Source organism: Castanea sativa, chromosome 4, assembly GCF_040712315.1.
Source record: "Castanea sativa cultivar Marrone di Chiusa Pesio chromosome 4, ASM4071231v1".
Classification (NCBI taxonomy): domain Eukaryota; kingdom Viridiplantae; phylum Streptophyta; class Magnoliopsida; order Fagales; family Fagaceae; genus Castanea; species Castanea sativa.
Window position 1 is genome coordinate 18,403,224 of NC_134016.1, and position 16,611 is coordinate 18,419,834.

Consider the following 16,611-nt stretch of genomic DNA (forward strand, 5'->3'; position numbering starts at 1 on the left):
TTAACCTAACAAGCCTATTTCCTCCCAAATATCCAACACGTATTTTCTCTAAGGCAATTGTTTATTTAGTAAATGAGCCAAACTTAAGCCTAAGTTTAAGTTTGACTATTAAACAAATCAAGTTCAAACATTATAATGAATATGAGGCTATGTTTTAAGTAAGGAATAAGATTTGTATCCTTTTTGGGCAAAAGATACTTAAGAAAGACGTACTAAATAGATTTGGAACTAGCTTTATCACCCTCCAGACCCAAGACGTGAACAAAGAAGACTCACTGAAAGATTTTGGGAGGTAAATGAATCACGGTGCATCATGGGACAATACATTATGAGGAATCTCACCATCAAAAATTGTTTATGGCACGCAAATAATAAGATAGCATGATGTCAACATGACACCACTCCAATATGTTTATAGAACACCCATATGGAATAAAAAGAGCAACAGGTACTTCTAATAAATGTCTTAACTTTCACTTTACTACACTATTTTATTCTGTGGTATGTGGACAAGAAGATAGATGAATTATGCCATGATCATCAAAGAATTACGATAAAGATGTATGAAAAAATTCACCAGCATTATCAAATTTATTATATAAACTTAAGTATCAAATTGAGTATATTTCCGTATAAAAAGGTTTAAAAACAGAATACAATAATGACCTTTCTTTCGTAAGACAAAGATAACCGACTCAAGAATAATCATAAAAACAATTATAAAAAACCTAAACCCCAAATATGATAGGACTCTTTTTGGACCCTATAAGTCTAAATGAACCAAATGAAGAGGGGCCATTGACATGAATCTCACATCTATATGGTGATTGCTTAACTGATAGGATTCACATGGCAAGAACTTGAGTTGACAACATTTTTTTTTTTTTTTTGTTGAGAATCCGAGTTGACAGCATGAAGGTAGTAACAACTTCAAATTCTGAAGGGAATAATGAAAAAGGTGACATTGATGCTGAAAAGGAGAATTCAATAACTGATATTCCGTGTCATCAAAGAAAAAGTCGAAAGATTATCCAAGCAGCAGTCTTAGAATAGTTTAGTATAACAAAATGGCCATGTCATGATGCCAATACTGTGCCAACCTTCTTGAAGGGATTACTTAGAAGTAAGCCTGGAGTTAGTACAACTTTCAATCATAAATAGTGGGAAAAAGAATACCAGAAGGACAAGATTTGTTGTATAATTACAATTGATAGTAAATTTACAACGCATCCATATTAGAAAACGCTAGCAGGATTTCATCAAATTGCAATCAGCCATTGCTGAAAAAGATATCAAACTGTAGCTATTAGAAGCTTTAAGAGCCCTTTCAAGAAATGAAGTTGAATCTCACCCAAATGTAGTTACAAAAGCAAACCCCCCAAAACTCAGTATGGAACTTACGAACGACCTCCAGAGGTTCCCGAAGACTCGGCAACATCGGCTAGTCTCAAAGTTACGGCTACTTCTTCAATCATTTTGCCTCTATCAGCTGAGCCATCCACAGCTTTATTCAATCTTTTCAACCAGATATCATAGTCAACTGGGTATGGGGTTCCACAAAGGCTATCCACATAGTCAGCAAATGCCTTTAAGAGAGCTGAAACCTCACCAAGCTGCTGCTGGATCATACGCTTTGCCCAGCTTCTCTCCCTCCACTGCAATGCTGATTCAATAGAATCTTGCTGCTGTATACTTCCCCCACAGACAAAATAGAGCAAGTAAACAAGGCTTTCTGCATCAGATGCTGGACATAGTTTCCCATGCTGAAGTGCATGAGATGAAGAGAACTGCAAATTTATAGCTGCACCGTCTCTGTCTTCCAAAACTGCACGTCCCCATGATATTGGGACATACAAACGTCTGTTTCTTACACCTTGCATGTCAACTACACATATTATATTTTCTGGACAAATATCACCATGTTGGACACTGGCCATAGCTGCACTTCTTAGAGCAGATAAGCAGTCTCGGCAGCAGCGGATTGCTTCCTCAGGGGAGAATGGGCCATCCCGATCAACAACAGATGAAAGTGGCTCCCCAATAGGAGATGTCACAAGTATTGGAGTACCACACCATGGGTGATCACATCGCCCTCCTGGGCTCTGCTTCGTACAGGTACCAGAATGCAATATGCGGCCAGAGGCAATTATATCAGGCAAATACTTGCTTGAAATTCCCTGCTGCTTTAAAATATTTAGTACTTTTGTTTGCCTCTGCACTTGATACCACAAACTCATATCCTCCCATGATGGCTCAAGTCTTGATGGATGGGCACCTACATATAAAGACAACAACTCCGTGGGATAATCAAGAGAAACAGCACTGTAGAGAAAGCAGTTCCCTCCTACCAGAGAACCCTGTATTTGGAAACTTTTCTGTCCCTGCCGTTGATCATCCAAAAGCAGTACCTCTCCCTTCGTAAGCTTCAAATGTGATGCCTGCTTTCTCAAAAATGAATCATTCTCGTCGAGTTCAACAATCTCTCCATGTTGATGGCTAGCCTGTTGGAAAGGAACTAGTGCATTTTCATTCTCATTAGGGCGACACTCTATCCTACGCTTCTGAAGGCGGAGGCTATGATCTGAGGCTAATGAGGCTATCGACTTTCTTGGTGGTCCATTCCACTGGACTATGGAGTAAAATGTTGCCAAAAGTATTTGCAAGGTCCCCATGTCTCCCCAATTCACATTCCCCAATTTGTTCCATATCCGATCCACTGGGGAAACACTAACTTCAGCATGAGATTTCATCCATTCAGCTACAGCATGGTATGGGTTAGCTGAGTTTAAATCAAGTTTGCCAAGGTCACCACCAAATTTTACCACCCCACCATATTTAGAATCTAGAACCACGAGGAAAACTGAATCGCTGCTGACAGTATTGATGTTGCTCAAACTCCTAGATACAAGAATATGAAAACCGTAGAAGAGGGCTTCACAAATACTGTGAGCAGACAATTTCAACTCATTTTTTGACAATATATCTGGCTTAAATAACACAAACTCTGCTACTTGATCCCAGTGAACTTGCAAATCACTCCCAATTTTTGATAGCAAAGCTAAACCACATAGCTCTTCAAGCCTTCCCCTTGACATTGCCTTTTCTACTGTATAAAACTTGGATCCAGGATGACGGGGACCGGATACAAAGAATGGCAATGCTCCACTTTTACGCCAAAAGGTACGCCATAAGCCATTGGCAACTACATGAAGAAAGTCTTCTACTGCGAGATACTCATCTTCTTTAAGATCGTCTGTTACAGAAGGTGAGCATGGCATACGAAACAATTGCTGAAATAAAACCCCCTCCAATGCTAAGTCAAGCTTACGCAATTCATCAATCAAAAAGGGAGAATTAAAGAACTGCTCCTCATTGGCTGAATCTGCACATGATTTCTCAGAAACCCAATCTTCAAGACTTTGTGTGAAAAGTTCTAGGTTGATAAGTTTCCTTCCATAGTCCTTTAGCCCTTTAAACACTCTTCTAGAAGTAGGAACAAACTTACTTGAAGCAGAAGCACCTGAGATACTATGAGTAGAGGTTACTGCATCACATAGAGGAAAAAAAATATTAAAAATAAATCGATGCATTACTTGGAAGATGGTAACAAAGAGAACTTATATAAGAACCAAAAGACCAAGAACAAGAACACAAGTAATTATTGATAATTAAGAAGTTTGATCAAAGCATATTAAATTCAATAGAGACATAGATTAGGAACCTGGTGCGGACACGAGATATAGGCCCCCAATTATACACACATATGGGAGGAAGAACAAAAAGAAGACGGCCCAACCTGTGGTCTTATGGATGGAGCCTATTAGTTATTGGGCTTGAGATTAAGCAAGCCCGAACATTTAATAATTAGGGTTTTGTGTTGTTAGGGTTTTATGTTGTAGCTATTTAAACACTTTTTTGATTATTGTAACACAGCTTTTGGAGAAATATAAAAAAATGTTTGCTTTCTTTTTACACTGGTGCCGACTCCAGTCCCTTAGGTGCTGACTCCTAGGGTTTGTCCTACCATTTTTCTACCCTATTATTATTTTGTGGTTGTCCTACGTCAGTTTTGGTATCAGAGCAGACTTCCGATCCATTCAACACCACCGTAGCCAACCACATCAAAGCAAAGCCATCAAAAAAACAAAAGAGAATGACAGTACCTTTCAAGTTTTTGCCCCATGAGATTCTAAACAAGCCCAAACCAGTCCCTGCCATCCGTGTATTCCCCCAAGCCCCACATGAGTTTCTCACCCCCAAACCAACCGTAGCAACCGGCGCCCTCCCAAGCCGGCTGACCACCAGCCGTGCCCGCCCCAAATCTCACAACCCACAAACCCCCCCACAAAAAAAAAAAAAAAAAAGAGCTCACGAAAGACCCACCCACCACCCCACAAAGTCAAAAAAAAAAAAAAAAAAAAAAAAAAAAAGGAGAAGAGAAGAGGCAGACCCACGGACCTGGGCCACCGCAGCCTACCAACCGGCCGCGGAGCCCAACCGTCACCCGCCCACCAGCCGCCAGCCGCCGCGAAGCCCAACCGCACCGCCGCCACCGCCCGAAACCCAACGCTTCACCAACCACCGCGAAGCCCAACCGCCGTCGCCGCCGCCGGGACTTCGACCACCGCCGATGCCAAGGCCGCGACGAACAGCCCTCGCTCCGCCGATGATTCCGCGCATCGCAGTGGCTGCCTCCGTCGACGCTCCACCGAAGACTCCACCGTTTCTTCTTCCTCTTTTAGTTTCGTGGTCTTGTTTTTCTTTTCGCATGTGGGTCGAGTTCACTGTCGTCGTTTTGAGTTATTTTAAAGATCGTAGCAATAAAGGTAATTTATTTTGAAAAAAAAAAAAAAAAAAAAAAAAGTACCGTTGCTGTGACCAAAAAAAAAAATAATAATAATAATAATAATAATAATAAAAAAAAAAAAAAAAAACTATTGGCCGTGGATGTACCTATCAGCCGTAATTGTTCTCACAGTTCTCCCAAGTCAATTCATTACTTGAAGAGCAGACCGTGGCTACCTAATGCATTACGTGGAGCCACTGACTAGGGTACAATTCTGACTCTATTTTTTTTTTGGTGGATTCAATTTTATCTCATTAAAAAATATTATCTTTATGTTTTTTATGTGCATATCCCACCATACTCCATTATCATATCCAATTTGTGCTCAGGTTAATAGTTTTACTGTTTTTGTGGTCTTTTAGTACCCACTCTAAAATCCCAAAAAAAAAAAAAAAAAAAAAAAAACACCAATTTCTTTGATAAATCTTATTCTTTTTGTGGAGCTTCTTGGAATTTGATGTTTATTTGGGCTATCTCGTAATACTGTGAACACTGTCACTATTTGTCTGCATTTTCTTCCTTTGATTCATCGATCTAGTCTCTACATGCACTTTGCTTGACCTTTAAATTTATATTGAGAATTGATTACTTGAAATTTTGGGAATCTCAACTGCATTCATAAATATTGCGTTGCATGCATCTACGTAGTGGTCGTGTCATGTCAAACCCGAACATCAATCCACGTCCGAATCTAGGCCCTCTTTAGAACAAACCATAGTGAGACCTAGCTAAAGAGTGTCCGTGATTTGCCGGATAGGGTAGAGCGAATTGAAACATCTCAAAGAGAGACCACTAACCATGAAGGAGATAACATGCATGGGCAAAATAATAATGGTCACTTTAATAGGGCTCCACACTTTGAACATGATCACTATAATCACTATGGTCCTAGGGATTATGATGATAGGATGTCTAAGGAGAGGATAGAAGCACCCACCTTTGATGGCTGCCTAGATCCATGGGTTTTCACTGATTGGTTACGTCAAATGGAGAAATTCTTTGACTATTACCATTGGGCCGAGAATAGGAAAGTGAGATATGCTAGAATGAAGTTAATTGGGAGAGTCGATCTTTCTCGGGGAGGACCTAGAGGAAACCCTTAGGCGACGACGTGAGCCCCCCATTATTGATTGGATGGAGATGAAGGATGCCCTCTCGAGGAATTATCTTCCTCCAACTTATAGGAGCTCCCTCCCCGAGGAATGGGATCGCCTAAGACAAGGCAATCGCTCCCGTGACCGAATACATAGAGAAATTCAAGGAATTCCGAGAGGCGAATTCGAATAGTTGAGGGAAGAAGTTGTCACACTCAATAGGTTCAAGAAAGGTTTAAATGCTAACCTACTAGGCGAGATTATCACCCGAGGAGTCACCACCTTAAGAGAAGCCTATGACCTTGCTAGGAATTGTGAGTTAGCATCCAAATCTATCTTTTGGCGACGTTCGAGCTTCGAAGCATTCCTCCCAACCCTCACCCTTTTGGTAGCAAACCTAAACTTGCCTTACCCCCTAAGGTCAACCCCAATAGCACCCCCGATACAAAAAGAGGACAAGGGAAAAGGTGTGATCAACGAGCCCTCAAGATTAGGCTCTCGCCTCCAATGCTTCGTATGCAATGGGATTGGGCATGTTGCGACTAGATGTCCCTCTAGAACCCTTGTCATTCAAGAGGATGATGAAAAGGTAGAAGATGTTGAAGAGCTAGTGTATGACCCAAATGCTGAAGAAGGCCAAGATGTTGAGGCCGAATGGGAAGATGATCCCAGTTATCTCACGTGCATTAGAGCCATCTCTCCTCAGGTTGATGATTCCAAGGCTGTTTTTGGTGTCCCTAGAGTGAATGTGGTGAGGTGTGCTTTGACAACAAAGGGAAACTGATGATTGGCGAAGAAGTGCCATCTTCCAGACTTACACTAAGTGCGGAGATAAAACGTGCAAGGTTATTATAGATAGTGGGAGTTGCATTAATGCGGTGTCCTCTAACGTTGTTTCCCGCCTAGGCTTGAAATTGATTCCACACCCTAACCCATATAAAGTTTCTTGGGTGGATACTTCCTCCATAGCCATAAAAGAAAGATGTGTTGTCCCACTTCAATTCCTCACCTACAAGGTGGAAATATGGTGTGACGTAATTCCCATGGATGTAGGGCACATTATCTTAGGTAGACCTTGGCTTTATGATTTGGATGTCACCCTTCATGGGCGATCCAATTCTTGCTCATTTATGTTTGGAGGCAAGAAGATTGTGCTTAATCCTTTGAAACCCAAGCCAATCGACATGAGCAAGAAGCCGAAGTACCGAAGGCGAAAGGTCCGAACATCATAAGCCCAAAGGCATTTGAGAGGGTAGCATTCGGGAATCCATTGTGTTTGTCTTGGTTGCTGGGGAACTTCATGGAGAGACTTGTGAGGAGCAACCCTGGAGAAGTAAGGTCCGTGCTCCAAGAATTTAAGGATGTATTCCCCGAGGAACTCCCCGATCAATTACCGCCCATGCGTGATATCCAACACGCCATAGATTTTGTGCCCGAGCGACCCCGCCTAACTTGCCCCACTATAGGACGAGCCCTCGCGAACATGCCGAGTTGCAAAGACAAGTAGAAGAACTACTTAGGAAGGGTTTTGTTCGTGAGAGCACGAGCCCTTGTGCGCCCCCGCACTCTTAACTCCAAAGAAAGATGGGACTTGGAGGATGTGTGTCGATAGTCGTGCCATCAACAAGATCACCGTGAAGTATCGTTTTCCTATCCCTCGATTGGATGACATGTTGGATATGATGGCTGGGGCAACGATCTTCTCCAAGATAGACTTGAAAAGTGGCTATCATCAAATTAGGGTTCGTCCTGATGAGTGGAAAACTCGCCTTCAAGACAAAAGATGGTTTATATGAGTGGATGGTTATGCCTTTTGGATTGTCCATGCTCCTAGTACCTTTATGAGAGTGATGACTCAAGTGCTCAAGCCTTTTATGCGGAAAATTCCTGGTTGTGTACTTTGATGACATCCTCATTTATAGTAAGTCTATGGGAGCAACACTTAGACCACCTAACTCAAGTTTGCAAAACCCTTAGGAAGGAGAGTTTATATGGTAACCTCAAGAAGTGCTCTTTCTTTACGTATAAAGTTGTCTTCCTAGGTTTCATAGTGTCATCTCGAAGGAGTTTCGCCGACCCCCAAAAAGTTCAAGCAATTATGGATTGGCCCGAGCCCAAAACTATACATGAGGTTCGAAGCTTTCATGGGCTCGCTTCCTTTTATCGCCGATTCATCAAAGGATTTAGTACCATTATGTCTCCCATCACCGATCGCTTGAAACACGGGAGTTTACTTGGACAAAGGCGCTACTAAGGCCTTCAAGGAGGTGAAACAAGATGACCGAGGCACCGTCATGCGTCTCCCCGATTTCACCAAACCTTTTGAAGCTGGAATGTGATGCCTCGGTATTGGCATGGGGAGTCCTTAGTCAAGAGCGTCACCCAATTGCCTATTTCTGAAAAGTTGAATGATGCTAAGGTAAAGTACTCCACGTATGACAAAGAATTTTATGCCATTGTACGAGCTCTTTGGCATTGGCGTCATTACTTGTTGTCTCGAGAGTTTATTATCTACTCGATCATGAAGCTTTGCGTTATCTCAATTCCCAAAAGAAGCTAAATTTTAGGCACGGTAGTTGGGTTGAATTTCGCAACGCTACTACTTTGTGGTGAAACATAGAGCGGAGCCGAGAATAAGGCCGCCGATGCACCGAGTCGAAGAGTATCTTTGCTATCACGTGAGTGTTAAGGTCACCGGGTTTGAACGACTTAAGGATGACTATCAATCATGCCAAGATTTTGGGGAGCTCTACACTAGCCTCGCAATGCTTCACACCCCGTCTTGGATGATTATACCCTTCAAGATGGTTACTTGTTCAAGGCCAACAAGTTGTGTATCCCTCGGTCGTCGTGAGAGATTTTCTAGTTTGGGAGATACATGCAGGAGGCCTTGCAGTCATTTTGGCCGAGATAAGACACCGAGGAAGTGGAACGTCAATTCTATTGGCCCGGCCTTAAGAGGGGCGTTGCTAAGATAGTTGGTCGCTGTCGTACATGTCAACTAGCCAAACATCGCAAGCAAACACCGGGTCCGTACACGCCTTTACTCGTGCTGCATCGCCCGTGGAGACGTGAGTATGGACTTTGTGTTAGGTTTGCCCCGCACCTTTAGGAAGCATGATTCTATCCTAGTAGTTGTTGATCGCTTCTCTAAGATGGCTCACTTCCTACCATGTTCTAAGACTTCTGACGCTTCCAAAATTGCAAAGCTTTACTTTGATGAGATTGTCAAGCTTTATGGTCTCCCCAAAACCATAGTGTCAGATAGGGATGTTCGATTCATGAGTTATTTTTGGAAGACCTTGTGGCATTTAGTAGGCACCAAATTGAAATTTTCCACGGCATTTCATCCTCAAACTGATGGTCAAACTGAGGTGGTTAATCGTAGCCTAGGAAACCTCCTTCGGTGTCTAGTGGGTGAAGCCAATCGGAATTGGGATTCAATTCTTCCTATAGCCCAACTTGCATATAATAGCTCGTCAATAGGTCTATAGGCGTTAGTCCTTTTGAGGTCGTGCATGGATATACACCTAGGAAGCCCTTAGATCTTTTGCCCATGTCCCCACATGTTAGGATTTCGAATCCGCCGAGGCATTCGCACGACATGTTCATGATTTGCATACCGAGATTCACAAAAAAATTCAGGTAAGTAATTCTCAATATAAAATTCATGCCGATACTCATCGGCGTCATGCGTAGTTTCAGTGTAGGAGATTATGTCATGATTCGGATCCGACCTCCGAACGGTTTCCCTCTCGGGACCGTTAAGAAATTGCAAGCTCGTAGTGCCGGTCCGTTCAAGGTATTGAAACGAACGGGCCCAAATGCATATGTCATTGACCTCCCTCATGATTATGGTATTAGCTCCTCCTTTAATATCGAGGATCTAGTTGCTTATAAAAGCCCATGCCTATTCCCGATACTCCTTTTGACGAGCCTTTACTTAATCCTATTGATGCCCCTATGCCTACCCCTTTACCCTTAAATTTACCCTATGCACATAAAGAATCTATTGATGCTATTTTAGATGAGCAAATTGTTTCTACTGTGGATGGAGGAGTTCACCGTTTCCTAGTTCGGTGGCGCGGGCGACCAGTATTCCGATTGCACATGGATTACTAGAGATGAGCTACTGCCGATCGGATCCCCGACTTACTGGAGTACTATCAGAGCTCTTCAGCTTTCCACTCAACGGGGTCGAGTTCCTCTCACCCGGGGGGAGTTGGTGCGGACACGAGATATAGGCCCCCAATTATACACACATATGGGAGGAAGAACAAAAAGAAGACGGCCCAACCTGTGGTCTTATGGATGAAGCCTATTAGTTATTGGGCTTGAGATTAAGCAAGCCCGAACATTTAATAATTAGGGTTTTGTGTTGTTAGGGTTTTATGTTGTAGCTATTTAAACACTTTTTTGATTATTGTAACACAGCTTTTGGAGAAATATAAAAAAATGTTTGCTTTCTTTTTACACTGGTGCCGACTCCAGTCCCTTAGGTGCTGACTCCTAGGGTTTGTCCTACCATTTTTCTACCCTATTATTATTTTGTGGTTGTCCTACGTCAGAACCTTTCTCCTAGAAAGCAGGAAAGTATGGGGAAAGATGACATCTAAGCCCTTTGTATGAGTTTGCATGTGTGGGCCTGTTTACTCGATTGTGTTGCACTTACAAATTTGACTCCCTCCCCCCTGTCTCCAACAAGACGACAAGAAAATATCCTCTACTCTTTCTTTTCTCTTTTTGTTTGGCTGAATTATCTAACTCAAACTGAAACCTTTCCCAGCATTTATTAGGCCTTTTTCAAACTTTGCACTCTGTTTCACCTTAGTTGTTAAATCACATTATATTATCTTCTACTTAACAAGAAAAGAAGCAACTTAGTGATCTTGAGTTTATAATGGTGTAAAAGCAGGTGATCCCGAATTCGAACTTAGAAAAAGGCTTCTTAATGGTGCAATTCCCAAACAATAGCTTCAGTGTCATGTTTGGCAAACACTATAGCATTGCCCTACGTAATTCAAAACCTAACTCTAGTGAGTTAGCATGAGACCAAGTTTGAAGTTAGGAGAGAACCACTATTACAGGGAAGAACTCCTCTTTAAATTCTCCTTAGCACAAGACAGACTATATATTTTTTTGATAATGTGGAATCTCACAAGGCAAGGCCCTTTGGACTGGACAAAGTTTCTCTACAACCTAAATTGGAGGAACTCTCTCCAAACTACAACGTGTCAACACTAGAGAGTGACACGTGTCCTGGCCTAATTGATGCTCAAATTCAAAAATAATGCCGTTAACCCCAGATGTTAGAGCACTTTTTTCTTCTCTTCTACAGACCAGTCAGACCTGAACCATCCCCTCTCTCTCTCCCCTAAATTCTCTCTAGTCCAGTAGCCAAAGCTCCAAACTCGCCCCTCAAGGCAATCTCGTTCCAGCCTCCACTTAATCCCTCCCTTGTCTTTTTGCCGGTCTTTCCAACCATCTCTTGTCTCTGCTGGTCCCACCCATCCATAATCCTGCCAAATCCTGTACAAAGGTTGGCTGGCAGCCCAAACTCCACTGTCAAATCCTCCTCCAAGAATCTGCCACCCTCCTTCACAACTTCTAGTATCCTTCCTCAACCTTCTTTCGATCTAAAATATAAAAGAATCTTTAATTTGTTAGAGGCTTATAGTGAGACTTTTTTATTCTCTTGTTACCTTGATTTCTGTGTGTTACTATTTTGTAACCTTTGCCTAATTGTTCTTGTTCTAAATATTAGTTCCTTTACATCCTTTGAAAAATCAAACAATAACCCATAATAATTGGTACTTGTTATATATATTAGTACCCCAAAAAGCCATTACAGACATATGTTAAAGTAGGAACGATACACCAATACTCCAAATAACTGCATAACTTAGAGCGGACTAGGGGAATGATTCAAAGTTCAAACTCATGCTATAGTAGAATGTGGATTTTCATAAATTTTGTAATAGTTTGTGGATGGGCATTAAATTGTCATGTGTGAATTAGTAGTTTGATAAACAAAAATGTTTTTATTATATGTAATTGCATTATGCTTAATGATAAAATGGCATTACTAGATTTGCCTTTGTGAAATTTGCACAAAACTTTGTAATAGACTTGGCAGTGCTACAACTTTAAATGGACCAAGTCTCATTCCTTCTAACATTAAGCACAGGCTACTAATGAAGTCATTTATGTTGAATAAATTATCAGAGTTAAAGAAGACACCTCCAAAGGTAAACCTAATTATCAATTCCTTTTCCAAGGAAAAATACCAACTCCAACACCCTGTACCACCTAATAGGCAGAAGATCAAGCTTCTGACTCCTATTTTCAAACACAGCACCTCTCTCAATCCCATCAATCTGCATGCATAACTTTTTCCAAAATATAGGTTGAAGATTGGTGTCAGCAAATGGTGGAAGAGCTTACTAATAGAAAAGGTGTGAAAGAGAATACAAAATTGAGAAAAGTCATCTATACTGTTTCCCCTTTCTGGGAATATTGTGAAGAGAACTTTATAATTTATATTCATTCCATCACTGGACGTTTCTACTAAAACCACTCTCACCCCAATCATCCTCTAGTTATATGTGACTTATATGTCAAATCTAAGCTTAATTTCAAAAGACAGGAACTGAGAGCATGTAAACTCTATGCTATGGATAATCATAAGTTGAAAATAACTAGCATTGCAATTTGTACAAGATAAATTGGAGGCTTGCAAAGTACCAACTGCTTAACAAGAAAAAGATAAAGCAATCATAACAAACCAGAGCTAGACTTCCTGAAACTTCCGTCCAAGCTTTGCCCCGGAGATAAGTCCATATCATTGTGAATAAAACCTGAGACATAATATCAGTTAAAGTGTGCAAAAAACTCATGTTAGAAATATGTTATACAAGTAATGCACAGACTGACTACACTAAGCAATAGAATTTATCATAAAAGTAGCAAATACAGATATAAGCATGGAACTCCAGCAATATACTTTACTGAACAGATATTTTGCTATAATAAGAATCATAGCATATGAGGATAGATCTTCTGCAGAAAGTGAAGGAAATAAGGACAACAAAGAGCTGCATTTCAAAACAAGATGTTAGTTTTATAGTTTTACTTTGCGAAAGCAACAAACATGAATTCCAACTCTAGGCAATACAGATGCTTGAATTTTAAGATATGAGGCTTAAAATACAAGCTTTTGGAAGGGTCAAATTATAGGCATGATATAGCCTCAGGCTTTTACAATTCATTAATTGATAACTATTTCAGTAGCATTTCACTTCATATTCACCAGTGTAATCATCATTCATTAAAATCTTTTGTATTGATCAAGTTGCCAATCAAAGTCATAGCATTTTCAAGAATAAGTTTAAATTGAACCATGTTTTGGTTTAGTCTAGGCTTAATTCTTTATAGCTTTTTTCTTAATTTAAGTATCAAGAGGATTCTCAAGTTCTATGTTGCACTTATCTCCTCTCCTTAATTACATCTTCACTTCTCATCACAAATATAAAAAGAAACTTGGAAGGGAGCAAAAAGAAAGAAAAACTAGAGAGGCTCTGGAAAGGATACCATCTGTAAATGATAGCAGGGTGTCTACCTAAACAAGAGAGTGGGAAGGAGGGATAAGGAGGGGAAAAATAGAGAGGTTGGATTTGATTTTAAAATATGACGATTTAAAATATTATTGTATTAAATTTTTGAATGACTGGACTTTTATTTCTTTTAAAGCAAGAAAATGAAACATGATTGGCTAGCTATAGTCATCACCAGAAACTAGAGAATATAGCATGTGCCATTTTCTTTTTTATATTATTTATCTAGGTATGAAGCTAAGTCAAGTACACTGGGGGTTTATACAGACTTATCATATAATTACAATCTACAGTTTGAAATGGGAAGGAAAAAAAAAATTAAATTAAATGAAAGGCTTCCAAGTGCACTCGTCCATTCATATAAGGATCTTAGAATATAGAAGGCAAAACAAAGATATTTGTAAAACATTGGATGTCCAAAATTAATACTAACCAGATATGAACTTTCGGAAACTTCCATCCAGACTTTGCTCAGGATAAAAGTCCAAATCATTTTGTTGAGAACCTGAATGTTAATTGTAAAGGTTGTAAATGAATAAACATTCCATGACATGGTTTAAACTTGATGTTCTGGCAGAAGGAAATATAAATGTCACATAGGCAGAGAATTGGCAGATCAAATTAGGAAAGATATCAACATGCAAAAATGAAGAATTGTCATATATAACAGGGTAAATGAGCATAAGGGACTGACTTCTATAATAGATTGGCACCCATGATTGTGAGACAAGCTTCAAGTTCGCATGGTTTCTCTTGTTGAAAAAGATAGTGGGATAACTCTTGATGTGGCTCATAAATGTATTTTTCTTTGGGTAGTATCCGACTGAGTAGATTTTGCTTAAGGTGTTTAATCTCCATAATGTCCATGGATGTAGTGCTTGTCGAGTGAACCGTGCAAATTATTACATTCTGTTCTGTGATTGAAATACACAGACAGTGTCTTTGAAGTACTCCAATAATTACACATGTCAAAAGTAGTAGTTTTCGCAACCAATATTGTCCACCAAGGATTTTCTACATTTTAGCATTCATCATGATCTATGGTGGTGTCATGACATGCCAACATTGTGGTCTAGTCCAAAAAACTTTACTGGACCATTTTAACCAGCATAGAGCTAATTCTTTTTTTTTTAAAATAAAATGTATGATTGCTAAATGTATGGCCTTACCTGTCAAAAATTTTCATTTGATGTTGCACTAATGTCGTACTACAACCCTGAAGTAAATGGTAAAAGGCTAATAGCAATTATTTGGCAAAAATCGACTGAAAATAGCAGCAGCCTGATAGGTGGAAGAAAACATGTAACAGGTATTGTTAAGACTCAGGGTATTGCCTTTACCTATTGATGTTTATGTAGCCAAAATAGGTAATTAACCTCAAAGTGATGCAAATGGAGATTCAGGGTATGTAGGACAATGTATAGCCAATGAACAATAAAACTCCGTTAAAAAGATAACGAAACACCATAATCTAGATGCCACTATTCCCTCAAGGGAAATTCTAGTACAAGGAAGACACAATGCTGATTTTAGCAATCTCACAGGCCCCTGAAAGCATTAGTCTTTAGGCCTAATGACCGGTATTCCCTTAAAGAACACATGCAGGAAGTCAAAGAATCAAGTAGGCAACATAAATATAACAACACATAAGGCATGGAAGCAGTAAAATTGGAGGATTATGCCACTGCCATCAAGTGGTCTCCAAATGATCCAAAAGTTAACTCATGAGCATCAATACTTTTTGAATTTGAATCTAAAGAATTAGTAAGCAAGCAATGTCTTCTTCTTTCTTTTCTAAGCACATCTATACCATTTCATGTTATCTTTGGTGAATTTGACAAATGTCCTATATACTCCTATTAGTGCAAGATTAAGCATGGATGTATGGGTAATCCATCCATCATTTAAAGGCCCAATACCACCAAGCAGTATCCCAAATACAAATTTAAGAAGTAAATAAGTCCCAGTAGAACCCAGCAATTAGATTTCCTTAACTTTTTTGATTTACCAAATTAATATTTTACCAAGAGCATACAATGTCCCAATTCAGACACCCAACTGATCCACAACAATGTAAATCTTCAACAAAGCACAACCCAGAAGAAATGACAAATTATAATAAAAAGAAGAAGGATATAAAAAATGCCATGTATTTTAGTTTCTCACAAGGTGCAGAGATTCTCAGTTTCAAAATACATTTTATTTAAATCATGAAAAACTAGCTTTTGTTAAATTATTTGCCAACATTAATTACCGAGTGCTCACCTAGTTTCATCTCGAAGCCAACGAATAACCACAAGCAGAAAAATGGGAAGCACTTGAATCACAGATCTTTGGAGGACTTCAAGGAGAGCATTCTTCAACCCGGATACTGAAATGTGAAGATAGGATGATCTGGACCAACATTGACACCACAAGCATAGGAAAAACATGGGGAGCCACTGAAAACGAAAGCAAGGAAAATGAGAGATCTTGAAGCAATGCTGGGATATAATGAGGCAAGCATTACTTTTCTCTTTTATTTTCTTCAAAAGCTGAAAACTTGTTGTCAATGGGGTACTAGTTTTTTTTTTTGTTGAAAGCTTATGTTGTTGGTGAATGCTGTGGTTCTTTCTTGTTATTGGTGTTGTGTGTTGGTGTGCATTGAAGCAAACAAGAAAAACAACACTTTTTAAAGCAGAGACAACACAATACAACCAACACAACAGGGACAAGAAAATATTTAGCATAAAAAAAAAAATAAAAAAAAAAAAGAAGAAGGATGCGAGTGACTGAGAAAGAATGAGAGAAGAAGGAAAGCCCCAGCGATTGTGAGTGAACTTTGTCTGTAGGACCCCACAAAGTCTTCTTGGCAGTTGGTCCCATTGACCATCATGTTTCCAAATTTTTCATAATCATTCCCCACTTGCTACTGCCTCGCGCGTGCATTACTCCACATGGCCCATGCCAAAAGGTCAATTGGCAAGTTGGCAATATGCGAGAAAAAATGAATCTTTGTCTAGTTCCACAAGAGTTATTTGCTCAGAACAACTAAAATTAAGGGAAAATTATTCTCTTT

General features: G+C 39.9%; 1 protein-coding gene across 1 annotated transcript; it reads right to left on the reverse strand.

Moving 5' to 3' along the window:
• Positions 1–1,002: 1,002 nt before the first annotated feature.
• LOC142630724 (uncharacterized) lies at positions 1,003–16,198 on the reverse strand. Its single transcript, XM_075804760.1, has 4 exons — positions 15,819–16,198; positions 13,987–14,058; positions 12,726–12,797; positions 1,003–3,544 (listed from the first exon to the last, which is right to left on the reverse strand). The coding sequence occupies exons 1-4, from the start codon at positions 15,826–15,828 to the stop codon at positions 1,398–1,400; spliced, it is 2,301 nt and encodes a 766-aa protein (XP_075660875.1). The 5' UTR covers positions 15,829–16,198; the 3' UTR covers positions 1,003–1,397.
• Positions 16,199–16,611: the final 413 nt, after the last annotated feature.

Excerpts from the sequence above, each read along its gene's own strand:
- LOC142630724 (XM_075804760.1), bottom strand. Across the intron at positions 12,798-13,986 it reads TTTCCGAAAGTTCATATCTG|GTTTTATTCACAATGATATG; the intron begins GTTAGTATTAAT and ends ATTATGTCTCAG. Across the intron at positions 3,545-12,725 it reads TTTCAGGAAGTCTAGCTCTG|TAACCTCTACTCATAGTATC; the intron begins GTTTGTTATGAT and ends TATGTGATGCAG.